Source organism: Rutilus rutilus (genome assembly GCF_951802725.1).
Source record: "Rutilus rutilus genome assembly, chromosome: 4".
Lineage (NCBI taxonomy): Eukaryota > Metazoa > Chordata > Actinopteri > Cypriniformes > Leuciscidae > Rutilus > Rutilus rutilus.
In genome coordinates this window covers 6,772,406-6,789,432 of record NC_140212.1, presented here as the reverse complement: position 1 = coordinate 6,789,432, position 17,027 = coordinate 6,772,406, and the positions used below count along the sequence as shown (strand labels likewise).

The window sequence follows — 17,027 nt, the reverse complement described above, 5'->3', positions numbered from 1 at the left end:
AGTAGGACAGATCAATGTGTCATGGACCAGAATAAGGTTAAGTGGGCCGATATGAGTTTTTACCACTTTGCCATGTCCCCATGAGTCGGACAGATGTAATGGGATAGGGGGTGGGACAGAGGGTGGGGTAGGGGACAGGCAAAGGGAGGCGCTGAATAGCATTCTGTTGCAGTAAAGCCCATAAGCTCCAGTGACCCCTCCTCTGTATTTATTCAAGCCTCAGTCTGCATTCATTTCCTGACTAAACCCTGTGCTCAGACAAGGTAAGATCTGTTTTCAATAGCTCCTCTTACAGAATATAAAATGACATATACAGGTTATGATTGGGTGTATTCTCTGTCTCTTACAGAAGAGTGAATGACAAAGCCAGAATTTACTGTCTTCTGATCTTAAATATAGTCCATGTGCATTTTATTTGTTGCTTCATAACAGTTATATTAATTTCCTGTATGAGAATGTAAGCTTGGACAGTTTTTTTTTTTATTTTCATAACATCTGCAGTGCTATAAGTTGCTATTGCATCTTTTCTATCACAGTTTGTTTTATATGAGGATAGTATCATATTATATTAACTGCCTTGTTACAGTGGACCTATTCAGCCACACTTAACTAAATATTCCTGCTGGTTAGAAGAGGTTTATACAAAAGTATAACCTGTGTCATCGTCCTCTCCCGTTTCACATTCTGTCCACTGGGTCACATTCAGCCATCTCTACACCATGTATTTCTTGCACATCTGATCCCTTTAAGCACGCTGACCTTTGATCTTGCCGATGGGGTTTAGGTTACTATCTCTTCACAATCCGACTGTTGACGCTGCAGATGTTTTCACTGCGGCGCTGGTTCAAACTCGAACTGCTGTTACCATCATGTTATGGGATTGGACACTAAATGAATGGCTGTAGTGTGTCTTTAGCATGTCAGTGGGAGATTTATGAGTTTAAACATTGATTAATCTGATTAAAGTAAATAAAATTTGGTCCTAAAAGAGTAAGATATGTCCTATGTGAACTGAACCATGATCTTGTCATGCCATGTGAAATATCTGACATGTGAACAGATTGAGATATATATAGGCTGCATAACTGGCCTATACATAGATCAGAACATGACAACAGATAAGGATGTTTGTAATTCTTTTGTAATTTGTCATGGACACAAATGCTGAGGTCAGATTTGGTAAACACTCCTGGCCCACATTTATTTTGATTTATTTATTTGCTCATTGAATATCATGTTTTGTTCAATTTGATTTGGTCTCTTTCTCACAACAAATTATGTACAGTATACATGACTGAATTCATTCTGTCTATCATCTTTAGGACTCACTGAAGACAGAACCGGTGAACATTAGTCAGATTTTCGGAGGGGAGAAAAAGATCTTCCATCCTGTCTGAGGACAGGCATTTTGCGGGGCCCGACCCTCCCCAGGATCTAACCTCAAGCCTGGAGGAGAGCAGCAGTGGTTCGGGCCTCTGGCAGACCGCAGGTCTAGCTGAGTCCTGGGCGTCTGTTGGCGACATGGAGACAGAGCTCAGAAGTCTAGAAACCAGTGAGATGGTTCTAGTTCAAGAGGACCACAGCGAGAACCACTCCTCCACCTCTGACATCATCCACTTAGAGGCGGAGCTCCACGAGAGGGCGGAGTCAGACGATGAAGAAGACCTTCAGAGCAGCGCGCTGAGCATGATCGGCAGCGATAGGGAGCTGGCGGAGATTGGGTCTGCTGCAGAATCAGATCTCAAGCCTCCACAGACAGGGGAACTTCTGATGTGTGTGGAGGAGCCAGTTGTGGAGGAAAATGAGACAGAGGTGGATTCTCAGCCATTTTTCACTCACAGCCCTCTTCTGTCCGAGCCGTTAGATTTCACACTGGCTTCTGTTCCCATACCTGAAATCATCTCACAGGTTTTAGATCATCTCCCACACTCTGCAGTCACACAGTCAGAGGAGTCTCATACTTCTGAATCTAGTAATGAGCCTAGCGTATCTCAAGACCACACAACGTCATCTTCGGAAGAGGCTGTTTCAAAGGCGGGCACGCTTCCCACCTCGCCCTTTGAACTCCCAGTGCTGCTAGTTGGTGTCGCCGCCCTGGTGGCGGTAGTGGGAGTACTTACTTATAAATTGAGTAGAAAGTAGCAGGACTGTTTCTCTCTTTCATAGCTTCAACATTGTACAACAATTCAACATATTGTTTTATGGATTACGTAATATATCAAATACAGTGTTTTTAAATATTGTAGTTTGTCTTATTTTGTTTTATTTACACACACATTCAAATACATACAACCCTGTCCTGTCACACATCTGGAACATCATCCTGATTATCAAAAGAAAAATACATTACAGTGTTTGCTGTAGGCTACTGTCTTCTTTTGATGAAAATAATTGTCTGACAGTAAATAAAAAAAACTATTACAGATAATTAGCATGTTGTCAGGATTAGTCAGTATTATCAGCTTAAAGGGATACTCCACTTTTTTCGGAAATATGCTCATTTTACATCTCCCCCAGAGTTAAACAGTTGAGTTTTACCGTTTTAGAATCCATTCAGCCGAACTCCGGGTCTGACGGTACCACTTTTAGCATAGCTTAGCACAGATCATTGATTCTGATGAGTCCAGTAGCATTTCTTTCAAAATGACCAAAGAGTTTCAATATTTTTCCTATTTAAAACTTGACTCTTCTGTAGTTAAACCGTGTACTAAGATCGACGGAAAATGAAAAGTTGCGATTTTCTAAGCCTATATGGCTAGGAACTACTCTCATTCCGGCGTAATAATCAAGGAACTGTGCGGCTGTACCATGGGTGCAGCAGGCGTAATGATATGACGCAGCGCCTGAAAATAGGTCTAATAGGTTAGACAAACTTAGTCCCGGTCACGTTGGAAGAAGTTACCGAGCTGGGGACTATTTTCAGGCACTGCGTCATATCATTACGCCTGCTGCACCCATGGTACAGCCGCACAGTTCCTTGATTATTACGCTGGAATGAGAGTAGTTCCTAGCCATATAGGCTTAGAAAATCGCAACTTTTCATTTTCCGTCGATCTTAGTACACGGTTTAACTACAGAAGAGTCAAGTTTTAAATAGGAAAAATATTGAAACTCTTTGGTCATTTTGAAAGAAATGCTACTGGACTCATCAGAATCAATGATCTGTGCTAAGCTATGCTAAAAGTGGTACCGTCAGACCCGGAGTTCGGCTGAATGGATTCTAAAACGGTAAAACTCAACTGTTTAACTCTGGGGGAGTTGTAAAATGAGCATATTTCCGAAAAAAGTGGAGTATCCCTTTAAATGTGTGCAGATTTTACTTAAAGTATTTATTTATTTATGCATTTATTTATTTCGATTTTGAGTCAAATGTGTTTAATAGCAATGTCCATCGCATTTGAGGATCGATATCTAAACATTTTTTAGTTTTTCTTCTTCTCACTAACATTCAGATATTACAATTGAATTAAACGCCAACAATAAAAACAACTAGCTAGCTAGGTTAGTTGATTACCTTAAAATTCTAAGATTTAAGATATCTCCGTCAATTCTTCATACTTTCTCCTACAAGCGGATGCGATGAGTGTTCTCCTGTTTGTTCAGCGAAGGTGTGGATTGCTTTGTCTAATATGAAATGTCACCGCTCCGACAGCAGATGGCAGTATGAATCTCGTCACAGACAAACAGCGACAAGCAAGAGAGTGATGAGTAAAAGATTTGTGTGCGGAAGTATTCTCATGATTTCTCTTCACTAAATTCTTAAAACCTTCCAAAATGAGTAAATCAAAGACGACGAAGAAAGAGAAAATAAGTGTGGCAAGCGAGGTAATGCACGTTTATACCATGTCATGTGTATGAAACCAGCCATAGGTCAATTATTCTGTAGGTAACGTTATATCTATATGAAACAGCTGACAGGTACTGGAATGATGACGCTACATTTATGCCCAGATATAATTTATTGAACATTTTGAATGTCTGTGCTATCCCGTATTAACCGATAAGTCCTATATGAACATCTGTTTTCATATTGATTATGCTTTTTTTTGCTGTCTTTAGATTGACCGCATTGAAGAGCGCAAATCACACTGTAAAAACAACCTGGAGAGGTCAGAGTTCAGACAGAGAAAAGAACAACTCTCGGACAGTGAAAGGTGGTTATTATGACAATATGATGATAAACATTTTTGCTGCATAATCTATTGTAGAAACGTAGCAAACGAGTCTTTTCATAAACTGACAGGCTCGCCCTTGAAGATGAGATGACCATAATGAATATCAGAATACAGAAATATGGTGAGTCACTTTTATGGAAAGATTAGGGGTGTAAAAATGCGTCAGTCTGACAATGAAAATTTAGTACATGGGTTATGGAATTTAAAGTAGCCGTGAAATCAAAATGAACAATTATTGTTGCAAGGAATATTGCAGTATTTATTTGACATAATTAATTTACATGATTTATCCATGCACATCTTTTTTAATTAATGTGCCTCAGAATCTTTAAACTTCCACTACCTCTTGCAACTTCTCTGACGACTGTTTACTGGCTTGAGGGCGGGACAACCTGTCACTCAAATGAGCTCGACCAATAGCAAACCACAACCATCCAAACAATTCCTAATGAACTAAATCAGGTCCCACCCTAAATTTTGTTCTTGTTTCACGTGGATACACATCACAATAGGAAATGTATCACAAAAATGTCTTGATGCATCGCGTCATTTGGTATTGAAACAAGTTTTGTTAAGCAGTTCTGTATGATGATGTCATTTTTGTTTTTTCTTCAGAAAAGGAGCTGCAGGTACTGAGAGGAGAGAACAGGAAGAACATGATGCTGTCCGTCGCTCTGTTAGCCATCAGTGCTCTTTTCTACTACACATTCATATATTAAAGAGGTATTTTCTGTCATGCCAAACACGGACTGAGAAAGAGCAATGGGGAGACTGATGTCAATTCATACCATCAGTGTCCACTCATTGGTTTGTTCAGTGGTTGTGGATCTGTCAGTGTCGCTTTAGCCATGAATACATTGTGCCATCTTCATCTTGGCTTCGGCATCCTGGATTGTCTGAACACTGCTTTATGTTTGCTGTGTAACAGCGTGACATAAGATGCTTGCGCATCAGAGAGAGAGACACAGATTGGGGATTAAATGTATGTTTATATGATTTTAATTTTTGGGAGCTCTTATGAACTTTACGAGATCACAAATTCAGTGTAAGCATATGCATTTACCCAATAATGACACGGTGGCGTTTCTCTCCAGATCACTGTTTATTGCATTTCAACAGGACTAACATGCACAAAGGTGGGAGGGGCAAAGGGTGTTATTCCATCCAAAAATAAAATTTATCAACAAAATGTTCAATTGAAATAAAAAACAGCCATCAATAAAATGCAATACTGTCCCATTAAACTGCTGTTTGTCCCTTTGATATCCTCGATACTTGCAGCACACACTCACTTGCAACGTTGCAATACAACAAAACACCGGCAGCCAGTTCTATTCAGTCCTCTGGTTTGAGACTGGCTGATGAACTCGCTGCTGATATAATCTGATCTGGCTCAATGGCGTCCCCCTTACACAACAAAGGAATTACATGCTGTGATATTATATTGTACGTACAAGCAGGACTCGATCGGCTCAGACAGTGTCTTTTGATGGACACAGACCTTTGTACAAATGGGATTTACTAACTAGCCATGTAGTATGCAAAGTAAACTTCTGACATAACTAAAATATATTCGACCTTTTTATCTCAAAATAAAGACTAAGGATATTCAAAACAATCTGTAATTTAAAATGTTCTAAAATGCATATTTATTTTCATTAAATGGTCACATGTTGCATGTAACTCACAATCAATATAGATACGAAAAAAATAATAAAATCAGGGCATTGATAAAAAGAAACAGTGCGTGAGACACTACCTTAACTCGTAATACGTTGATATTGTTCCCACAGAAGTTATTCCATGGTCAAAAGATGACTAATACTCGACTGATGATGACACATACCGGCCCAGTGATATTTACCACAGCAAAAAAAACATTTTCCACAGAAAACGTCACACATTTGATTTGATTTCCCACGGAAAGCGAGCCAGGAAAAATGAATGCACATCTATCATTAAGAGACCCGCAGATGCACGTTCAAGAATGCATCGCCCATTACTCTTCATAGTACTTTTTTTTTTTTTTAAATATATAGATCTGAAGTAACTGAGAACATTGAAATACAAACACACGTACACACATGTACTTAGTCACGTTCACGGTTTGTGCTACAACAACAGACAGAGAGGAAGGGAGGGAAAGAGAGAGAGAGAGAAGGAGGGACTGGAGGCCCTGAATGTGATGAACGGAAGAGAGTACACACGTCTGATTCATCAGGGCTGCACAATAAGTGTGACAACTGCAACAGAGAAAAAAGAAAGAGGTTTTAGTATTTTATATGCATATGTATTTGTGTTTGAATATATATACACATAATTACCTACATATGATTTTTGGAGTAGATCTACATGAACAATAGCCTTTGGTTCAAATAAGGTATCAAAAGCAGGACATTTTATGGTTTTATTGAACAACTATTAAAATACATAGTGCAATATACAAAATGCGAACAATCAACTTATGTACATTATGCCTGCAGAGGGCGCCAACAGCCTGATGATTGTTGGTGTTGCACTTTAAACGTGTCAAATCCTGTGTGTTATCCTTGAAATTCTTTCAAATGTCCGCCTGATCTTTAATATTTGGCCACTTCCTTATGATAGAAATGCTACAGCCACCGTAATTTCTTAAACAAGAAAATGTGGACATCAAATCATTCAAACTCAGATTGAGGGTTTTAACTTCTCTGAGCCGCTCTGAGCCGCTGGAAGAAACCTGCATGCATGTAAATAATCAAAGCGTTGAGCTTCACTCTGAAACCTGCAGCGCATATATTTATTCTCAGCATTTGTGATTTCAATTGCACTATGCTATATTATGATTTTTAAATGGTTTTAATATATCGTGCAGCAGCCTTAGAAAATGGTCTAATAATGCGGTCAATATAATACAAGCACTGTAAAAGGTTTTGCCACAAACTCAACTCGATCATGCTGATGTCACGAGACAGCTTTTCACCTCTACGAGAAATACCGTCACGTTTTAATATCGCTCCTTATACAGTATATATTAATAAATATCGATTGATCACTATACATTGATTACATTTTGATCCGTGTTCCCCTGATGGTTACGGCCCCAGATGACACTATTTTCATGTAACTCATGTTTTTTTAACTACATTCTTCATATAATATTAAAAACGAGATGCATCAGATGCAGAACATAATTTCCGCTTGTGTCTCATTGTGTTTCCTGTCGTCAGATTTCACATCTGCTGTAGCTGTAAGTTAAACTTACACCAGCTGCTCATCTACATGAAGTCTTTGATATTGAGGTCAGCGAGAGGATCTTTAGAAGGTGGAGGCTTCCTGGGACTCTGGGCCATTCCCGGAGACATCTGTGGGGGAAACGCACACATGACGGGAGCAGTAATTAAGTACGTGTGTCTGCATTTCTTGTCTAAATGACTATTTTAATGCCTGAGTGAAAAATTCAACTGAATTCATGTCTAAAATACCGGTTGTCCAGGGGCTCCTGCTGCCGGAAACTGTGGCCTCATCATTGGTTGTTGGGAGGCCATCATTGGTGAGCCAGGCATCATGGGAGAAGCTCCTGCTCCAGGCTGTGAATCACAGAGAGACACAGTAAGAGAAACAAACACAAACGCCTTCACACATACACATAAACACACACTCTTACCATGCCAAATGGTGATGGGGATCCCATGACAGGACAGACCCCAAGAGGGGAATTCTAAGCGGGTGGGAGGGATGGGGAGGAAAGGTTAACAACAAACAACAAAGAACAGGACAACACCTGAACAAAATGACTCTACGACACACAGACACACAGAAGGGAATCTGCACAGTGGGAACTGGGATGGTGGTTAACAGTTTGATTTAAGTGTGAATTTAAATATTTCAGGGGAGATGCACATGCATATATGTTTAGTATTATCATAATAATAAAAACAAAACAAAGAGAAGAGAAGGAAGCGGCTGTCAAGCCAAAACGGGTCTGAAGCTCTAAAGCGAGACTGAATCTGAAGCTACTGTTTGGCTTTTTCACACTGTACACAAACCATTAAGATTATGAATGTAAAGTTTGATACATCCTTTTGTACGTATATAATTCTATAATAACCAGTGCAGTGGTAACAATGAGCAATTCCTGTTACAGTATTTATTCATCTATGTTAACATTAGTTAATAATAAACTAGTAATAACAATGTAATAATAACAGATACAACTTTTAATTTAATAATGTATTTGTAAAAAAAATTTATTAACATGAACTAAGATCGATAAATGCTTTAGAAGTATTTTTCATTGTTAGTTCGTGTTATCTAATGTAGTAAACGTTAACAAATGGAACCTTATTGTAAAGTGTTACCAGTGCAGTTTATAAGAAGAAGTTGAAATGAGAAATGTACAGTTGATATTTCAAGAGTTTCAATCCTAAGTTTCATATATGAGAAAGCTCCGCCTCTTTAGTCCTGCTCATTTAGCTGATAGGAGCCAAGAGAGAGGCGGGGAGAAGGGGAAGCTCGTGATTGGCTCCACGCCATGCTGCTCAAAGCCATGCTCCACCCCCATGCTCCACATCTACAGAACAACACAACATTTACCATGGCAACGCCCCAGCTAGGGGTGGGTACCTGCGCTTGCCAGTTCGCCCCTCCAGATGCTTCACCCCTGAGACAGAGAGAGACAGAAACAGAAGAGGAACAGATACACAAATGTTTTTAAGGAGGCAAGAAAATATGGTGAAATCGAGGGTAGGACGTTACTGTATCTTACGGTTTCTGGTTCCCCATTGTCAAATCTGAAAGCACAGACAGAGAGATATACAATTTTAGATTCTTATAATTGTTAGCTCTTGCAATCTTAAAAATAAAGGTTCCAAAAGGTTTTCACAGTGATGTCATAAAAGAACCATTGAGGTTTCATTTGAACCTTTCAATGAACAGTTCCAGTTCTTAAAAGAAAACCATTTCATTATTCTAAAGAACCTTTTTCCACTATAAAAAAACCCTTTTGTTTAATGGAAAGGTTCTATGAATGTTAAAGTTTCACACTCTTAAAAATAAAGGTTCCAAAAGGTTGTTTTTTTTCCACAGCAATGTCATAGAAGAACCATTGGGGTTCCGCTGAGAACCGTTCAGTGAGTTTTTTTGTGTTTGTATGAAGAACACAAAGAAGCTCTTTCCACTATACCCCAATGGTTCTTCTATGACATCGCTGCGAAACAAAACCCTTTGTAACCTTTATTTTCTATGGTTCTATGGAATTTTAAGGTTCTATGGATGCTAAAGGTTCTCAGTCTTAAAAACAAAGGTTCTTTATTGGCATCAATGGTTCCATAAAGACAGCCATGGAACCTTTCCATTGCACAAAAGTTTCTTTAAGTGGAAAAACGTTCTTTAGATTATTAAAATGCTCTTCACACTGAGAAAAAAAGGTTCTTTTAAGAACTGTTCACTGAAAGGTTGTTTGGGCAACCAATAATGGTTCTTCTATGGCATCGCTGTGAGACCATAGATGCCATTAAAGACACTTTATTTTTTATTGTATTTTGGCTATGATTTTGGAGTACACCAAATAAAAAATGGATGGGAACGTACTGCTGGCCATGTTGGCCATAGCTGAGTCCAGGTTTCCTCCCATGGGTTTGACCGGTGAGTTGGTCATGGGTGACGCCCCTGACGCCTGGGGAGCCATAGCTGGCATGAGCATATCACCCATTCCATCAAAAGCTTAAGGGAGAGTGAAGAGTAAGACAAACATAGTGAGTGTTACGGAACAGGGAGCCGGAGACAGAAGAGCAGGTGAAAGAGTTTATTTAGCAGCAGTGGGCAGACAAACAGGTAAATGGAAAACACAAGGTAGAGGAGAGCACAGGACACAGACGCTGGAGAGGAATGCTGGGGATGAACACTGGAGGAATCGCTAGAGAACACAGGAGATAACACAGGTAAAGACACGGGAGGTATGGGTCTAACTGTTTCACACACTCGGGATAAACGAGACTGGACGATGAGGGAACACAAGGTGAGTGGTTTTATGGTGAAGTTAATTCACATATTAACAACACCTGCAGGTGTGGGCCAAGGAGGATGCTGGGAAATGTAGTGAAGGAGGTGGTGACTAGGCTGGTGATTGTGACAGTGAGCTTGTTTTTCAGTAATAGTAAGGAAAGGGGAGCTAAACTGTATGCTAACAACCCTCATGTAGGGTATATCGCTATGGCAACCAGTACAAGAAAAATCTTAACCCTGTGTCTACACCAGACACGAGCGGCGCAATGCGATATTATAATCAGTGATGTTGTCTACACTGGATGTGGCGCGACAAGACAAATTCCTGATGGTAAACTGATGCCCCATTCTATTCTGACGTACTTCAAGTGCTCTCGCTACTTCTGATATGAAGAACAAATTGATTTGCAATGGTCACTTTGTCACATCCAGTGTGGACAGCTTCTGCCTGTTGTGGCACAACAACGGTATAGTCCAGTGTAGGCATGGGCTGTGTCCGAAATCGCCCCCTATACCCTTAAATAGGGCATTATTTGAGGGAACAGCCATTTGTATTGGTGTCCGAAACCATAGTGGATGTTATTGAGTGCACTCATTCAATCCCATAATTAACCGCAATAACGGGTCTACACTCAACGGCTAGAGAATACCCATAATGCACTGTGAGGGTCAGGCCGAATGAATTCCCGCGTCTCACCAGAAGATGGCGCCCACATCCATTTTCCAAACCGCTGGTCCAATGTGGCTACATAATATCATACAGGTATAAATAACTTTTTAATTGATTAACACATTTTTTATATATATCTTTTCATTACTACTGGTACTGCCAGTTTCAAATGATTATTAAATGGTAAGCGCAAACTATGCAAAAGCGGCAGGCCTTCTGACGCACTCAGTGTCGTTTTCATTCACTCCTTCAAGTGGAGTATATATGAGTGGAGATATATAAGTGGAGAAATGCAGGGAATAGTGAATGATGGTACAGGGAGTGATTTCGAACACAACTATGATGTAAGAATGAGAGCAGAAAGAAAGAGAGCTGAGCGCTATCAAGACACACCATGACTACACACACACACTGACACATTAAACATTCATTCAATCATAACATTTAACAGCTTTGAAACACCTGTAGTGTTAGACTTGTTTCACACAGCATGCATAAGCAGCACTTACTACTACGAAAAGCTTGCTGTGCTTTTATATTGACGCTACAAACTACGGCTCAATACTGAAAATAATATTTTTATTGTAAAAAATGCTTTTTGTGTGCATGTAGCTGCATGTGGAATCAAGCCTGACATTCGTCTTTTTTCAAAAAATGGGTGATTATTTCCCTCCATTATTTTATGCTGCTATATTGCAAAAGATTGTGTTGATAAATAGGTTTATATTGCATTTTCAACATATTTTCTGCCCACTAAACACAGCAAAAATAGGCTCAGCGTCGTAACCTTTTAATTTGGGCACCGGTAACAGTATGCGCCACTGCTTACGCATGTGTTGTGAAACAAGCCTAAAATAGCCTACATTACTGGACAGCTTTAACTAAGCACAGATTTTTTATAATAAACTTTTCAACCATTAGTTTCTATTATAGCACATGTTAATACACAGGATCTAACACTGGAAATCTTTGCGAAACATCCAAACTTTCATTCATTCATCCATCCATCCATCTTATACTTTTCCTATAGCTTGGTTAGCAGTCTTTCAGTTTTCACTGAAGCCCTATTCTGCAATGCAGCAATGCATTGTGGGATTGCAGCTGGTGTAGGAGCATCAGAACTCACCAGTAGCACAGGAGGAAGCAAGCAATGACCCAAGAGCCAGATGGATGGGAAGAGATATGGAAAATGAAGAAAAATAATAATAAAAAGAGGGAATTTGAAACATTGGAAGAAGTAATAGAAGAAGAACATACAAAAGAGAACATGATCAGGAAGAGGAAAGTGTCGTCAAGCAGAAGAAACATCGGATGAGCACAAAAGAGAGTGAGTGAGTGAGTGAATGAGAGAAAAGAGAGAGCAGAATTAAGCAGCAAGGCATTGGGAAGAAGGTCCACGTAGAGCTGAGATGAACATAAACGCCACGCATGAGAGAAACAGATGGAAACACGGATCTCATCTCAACATGTCAGTATCACCACAAGTCCACAACACAACTGAGATGTAACTTGTCTAAACTCAATATACACCAGGCACACACACATCACTAAACTGACATCAACACATAAAAACACCTCTGCTATGTTAAAATGACACAAACACACAGAAGAAAAATGTTGATATATATAAACAAATAAATCATAGCTTAATTTGAGTTCGTATGGTTCATTGAAAAAAATGTGGATTACATAAATATATTGCATATCTGTATAGCATGTTTTTAGAAAATAGGATTTTCATTTTAATGTTGACTTTAGGTGCATGATTTGCTCCCCATCTCATTGCTATCGTTGAGAAACGACTGAGATCTGATTTGGGATTTGTCTTTCCTAAGGGTATGAAAACATGCTGCAGTTTCCATGCTATGGACTATGAAGATTGTAAACGTGACTGTTTTGAACACCAGACAAACCATAAAAATGACATGAAGAAAGAACAAAAAGTCATGAGGGCTGCAGGTGACGTACCCGACATCAGATCTCCACCTGTGGTTGCTGTGGCTGGTTTGGCCTCACCAGCACCCGCCGATTCTGATCCATCCACGCAGCATGAGGGTAAAAAAGTGAGCAGGTGAGTGAGCCAAAGCCATTACACTGAGAGTCAAGCCCAAAGAGAGAGAAAGAGAGAGATTGTTATCACCCAGCTAACAGAACTTATGTACAAACATTCTTCTAGTAACGTTAATAGAATGTTATCTGGTCTTTAATAACATTCTCAAAACATTAGCCCAAAAACATTATTTATACATCATTTATGGAACATTTTTTAACATTTTAGTTGGACATTCATCTAAAGTTTTTTGAATGTTACTACTTATTGGTTTCAGATGGTTCAGAGAACATTCAATAGTAACGTATCCATAATGTTTGCAGAATTATAAAATGGAACATTCCCTTAATGTTGTCTCTAACGTTCACATAACCAAGAAAAAGTAAAACCATTTAAAGGGGCTATATCAAGAATTCAGAAACCCTTGTTATTAGTGACACCGGTGGGCATAAAGTGAACTGCAGCCACAACTTATTGCTGGTGCTCGCACTTGAGCACACGTAACGTACAGGAGACTGAACGTGATTCGAGGCCAGTCTACAGTCTAAAAATCAGTCTACAGGCTTTCATAGACAACCTAGGAAGTCTTATGTAACAAGCTGTTCACACATTGGCAATAATAAATCAATTGATATATTCAAATTCTTACATATAGCCCCTTTAAAAAACTGTAATGTCCAGAGAACATTCAAAAATAACGTTTTCATTCACTTAATGGATGTTCTTAGAACATTTGTGTTAGCTGGGCACACAAATACAACCCACAGATGTGTTAAGAACCACAAAAGCACACACATACACCTTATTAAAGTCTTTTTCCTGCAGGTCAGGGAATCTCTCACAACTGCTGTCTGCTGTCCATCAACCATCAGAACAGCTTTATTTCCCAATAACAGAATCCATAGCAACCATCTGAGCAAAACATGCAAATCAAACCATTGCAAATCATGCACACTGGGGTTGTTACCAACCCCCAAACAGGTCCAGATTTGCCCCACTGTCTGGCCAGCTCATGGGGGCAGATAGAGCAGCGGCAGGAGGTTGAAACACATCTGGAGCACAGGAACGAGTTTAGTTGACATCTGAAGTCTTACTCGTTTAACATCCATTATTTGAAGAGTAACTTTATGCATCTATCTATATAAAAGGAACACTAAAATATCACACAACTAAACCCGTAAGGTGCATCAGTTTTAGGTCAGAACCCGCTTACTTTATCGATAAAGACAGGTGAATGAGATAAAGCCCAAGGGTGAAAGTGAAAATAAAAACGTCTAAGTGGGGATAATGTAACTAGTGGGTCTTGGAGACATTTCAAGAAAAACACAGACAGAGAGATTGGGAAAGAAAAAGGAGTGAATGAATGCCTAAGGGAGTGAGGGAGTGTGTCGACTGCCCTAGGAGAGAAGCATATTTGGCTCACCTTGAGCAGTCAAGGACAGAATGGAGAAAAAACAAGCGAGGCAAGGAATGAGTGGATGGATGTACTGTGTGTACCTGCTGAAAACAGGTCTAGACTGGGGTTAGGGTCTATTTTGGGAACAGATGAATCTGGCATGGGATGAAAAAAACCTAAAGACAAGAGGACATTTATAAAGACAAAAACATAATAATAATAAACATAAAACATAATAATAATAAAAACAAATAATATTAATAATACACAACACAAATCAAACCAATCAAAATCTAGGAAAAAAAAAAGATTTTCATGGGACATGCAACATTTCTGGCCTAAGGGGTTTACCAGCAAACAGGTCTATCGTTGGTGCTGGGGAAGCAGTGTGGGCTACATCGCTAGTGGTGGTGGAGACAGATGCCGGGCCAGTAGTGGGCGCCACTGAGCTAAAGAGAGCGTTACTGTCATCTACTGGCTGCAGGGAGAACAGGTCCAACTGAAGGGAGTTATCAGCAGAACCAGCCGCTGGAGCGAAGGGATCTATACCGGGAGAAGAGGGTGATCGAAAAACATCTTCAAGGCTCTGAGACTGTTGTTATTTATTATATCCACCTTATTTTGCAAAGCGGGAATTAGCTATTTTCTGCGAATGTGCGAGACTTCTGATTCATTAGCATCTACACTAATAACAAAAATATATTTCTAAGAATGTTTTGCTCAAAACGTTGAATGTTCAAAACGTCACGTTTTTCTTGTTTGTACGAATGTTAAGGAAACATTCCATTTTATAATTCTTCAAACATAATAAGAATGTTACTTTTGAATATATTCTCTGAACATTCTAAAACAAGTAGCCTATGAGCATTTAAAAAACGTTTGACGAATATCCAACTAAAATGTTTCAGAAAAAAACGTTACATGAATGATGTGTAAATGAAGAGTTTGTACTAACATTTTCAGAACATTATTAAAGACCAGATAACTTGAATGAACGTTCTATTAACGTTACCGGACGTTCATAACTTTGAGAGAACCTTGCCAGAACGTTTGCCAAAGGTCTGAGAATGTTCCCTGTTAATTGGGTATAATTTAATAACTAGAAGAATAACAAAGTGCAATATTGCGCCAATGTGTTTATGATTACAATAATGAATTAAGTTTGCAATATCAAACAGCATAACGGACTGTTTTAGTGGAACTGGAAGCAAATGGCACTGGAAGCCTCGCACATTCAAGTTACAAATAGCCGCACCTGCTCTTACATTAAAATAAGATGGATAAAGTCAACCTGAGGATGAATCTTCAGAGAAGGAAGAATGAGAAAGAAAAATAGAAGAACTCTCCTCTCTCTGTTGAAGTTAGAGCTGATTATTCTGTCAGAGTGTTGCGCGCCTAACAAGTCGACATCTGCTTCTGCCCCCCAGAGAACCGAACTTCCATGTTCAAAGACTATTGCCCTAGCAACACAGATAGCAATCTCCACGGCAACACCGATGCCAGTTCAGAAAACTCAACATTGACCAGAGGAGGCTTCATTAGGGAAGAGCCTGCAGAAGAGGCTCTATGTGGTTCTTAAAAGCGGTAAATGAAAACAATCACAAGCAAACACACTCTCTCTCTCTCTCTCTCTCACCCATTCTACACCGACATTCTCACATACACATATATGCGCTTGAATCACCCACCAGTTGCCGCGGTGCCATCGGCAGCAGAAGTGGGCGTGGCTGCTGTGGCCCCGCCCTCTGCAGCAGCAGCTGTTTCAGCCGCAGGGGCCGCAAACACATCTGGAGTACCGCACACAAGGGCCAAAGGGTTGACGTATAATAGCCAAAGAAAAGGACGAGAGGAGGAAGAGGAAATAGAGAGAGTAGATAGCATAGAGAAAAAGAAACGACATGACTTCAGTGTCATGCAAAGTTCGGAAAAAAGACATTTATTGCATTTGAAATATTTAAAATGATGTCCTGAATACTTAAAATAACATGCACTCTTAAAAATAAAGGCGTAACCTTTAACATCCATGGAACATTTCCATTGCACAAAATGTTCTTTATAGTGGAAAAAGTAGTGTTCTTCACACTAAGAAAATTGTTTTTTTTTAAGTTTCTTTGAGAAACCAAAAATGGTTCTTCTATGCCATCGCTCTGTAAACACCCTTTTGGAACCTTTATTTTCAAGAGTGCACTAATAATTCTGACCAATTTTGTTAATACTAAATATTCATAACCTATTTTACTTTAGTAACATGGCATGATTTCCAGGATATTCAACCATACGAAAGAAGGATTGAACTTGATCTTATCATTAAATCATTATTGAATGTATACGATTTTAAAATGGCTGCATTACTCACAAAATATTTACTAAATATCTGTTGATTAACATTAACTAATAGCCTATTCAGCCATGCAACCATAAATTAGAGTTATTTCAGAGGTTGTTTTCTTTTTAACTCTTTCCCCACCATTGGCGGAATTTCCCGGCTTTTCGTGTTTTCACTGTTATAAGGTAGGGGGCGCTATTATGCATCGTCTGAAAGAGTACTGAATCTCCAGATCAAAACACAGGCAAAAAAAAAGCAGAAACAAGTTACAAAAGCATTGCTTATGCACGTTGTAGTCTTTGAAAAAATATATATTTTCTTGCTACCCCCATTCAAGTGTTGTTAAAAAAAGAACAGCTTTTAAATAAAATGGGCTTTTTATTTAAAAGCAGAGGCTCTGTTATTTCTTTCTTCTTATTCAGGTA

The 17,027-nt window shown here is 39.2% G+C and overlaps 3 protein-coding genes across 3 annotated transcripts in view; 2 read left to right on the top strand and 1 right to left on the bottom strand.

Annotated features, from left to right (window-relative positions):
- Positions 1–164: 164 nt before the first annotated feature.
- Positions 165–2,332, top strand: LOC311288896 (uncharacterized protein). Its single transcript, XM_084406537.1, has 2 exons — positions 165–263; positions 1,323–2,332. Exon 2 carries the CDS (start codon positions 1,522–1,524, stop codon positions 2,140–2,142), a length of 621 nt encoding a protein of 206 aa, XP_084262663.1. The 5' UTR covers positions 165–263; positions 1,323–1,521; the 3' UTR covers positions 2,143–2,332.
- Positions 2,333–3,662: 1,330 nt separating this feature from the next.
- On the top strand, positions 3,663–4,929 carry ccdc167 (coiled-coil domain containing 167). The gene is made up of 4 exons (XM_084406538.1): positions 3,663–3,825; positions 4,060–4,154; positions 4,244–4,296; positions 4,791–4,929. The coding sequence occupies exons 1-4, from the start codon at positions 3,775–3,777 to the stop codon at positions 4,892–4,894; spliced, it is 303 nt and encodes a 100-aa protein (XP_084262664.1). The 5' UTR covers positions 3,663–3,774; the 3' UTR covers positions 4,895–4,929.
- Positions 4,930–6,285: 1,356 nt separating this feature from the next.
- The window catches only part of LOC311288898 (clathrin coat assembly protein AP180), a 20,961-nt gene continuing 10,219 nt past the window's right edge, over positions 6,286–17,027 (bottom strand). The window contains exons 14-21 of the mRNA XM_084406539.1: positions 15,965–16,063; positions 12,799–12,861; positions 9,747–9,878; positions 8,923–8,947; positions 8,751–8,817; positions 7,640–7,744; positions 7,420–7,519; positions 6,286–6,418 (exon numbers count right to left, since the gene is read on the bottom strand). Of these exons, the coding sequence (XP_084262665.1) occupies positions 7,433–7,519; positions 7,640–7,744; positions 8,751–8,817; positions 8,923–8,947; positions 9,747–9,878; positions 12,799–12,861; positions 15,965–16,063 (578 nt within the window). The 3' untranslated portion in view covers positions 6,286–6,418; positions 7,420–7,432. The remainder of the gene's footprint in view (positions 6,419–7,419; positions 7,520–7,639; positions 7,745–8,750; positions 8,818–8,922; positions 8,948–9,746; positions 9,879–12,798; positions 12,862–15,964; positions 16,064–17,027) is intronic.

Excerpts from the sequence above, each read along its gene's own strand:
- LOC311288896 (XM_084406537.1), top strand. The coding sequence starts at position 1,522 with ATGGAGACAGAGCTCAGAAGTCTAGAAACCAGTGAGATGGTTCTAGTT.
- ccdc167 (XM_084406538.1), top strand. The coding sequence starts at position 3,775 with ATGAGTAAATCAAAGACGACGAAGAAAGAGAAAATAAGTGTGGCAAGC. Across the intron at positions 3,826-4,059 it reads AAATAAGTGTGGCAAGCGAG|ATTGACCGCATTGAAGAGCG; the intron begins GTAATGCACGTT and ends TGCTGTCTTTAG. Across the intron at positions 4,297-4,790 it reads TATCAGAATACAGAAATATG|AAAAGGAGCTGCAGGTACTG; the intron begins GTGAGTCACTTT and ends TTTTTTCTTCAG.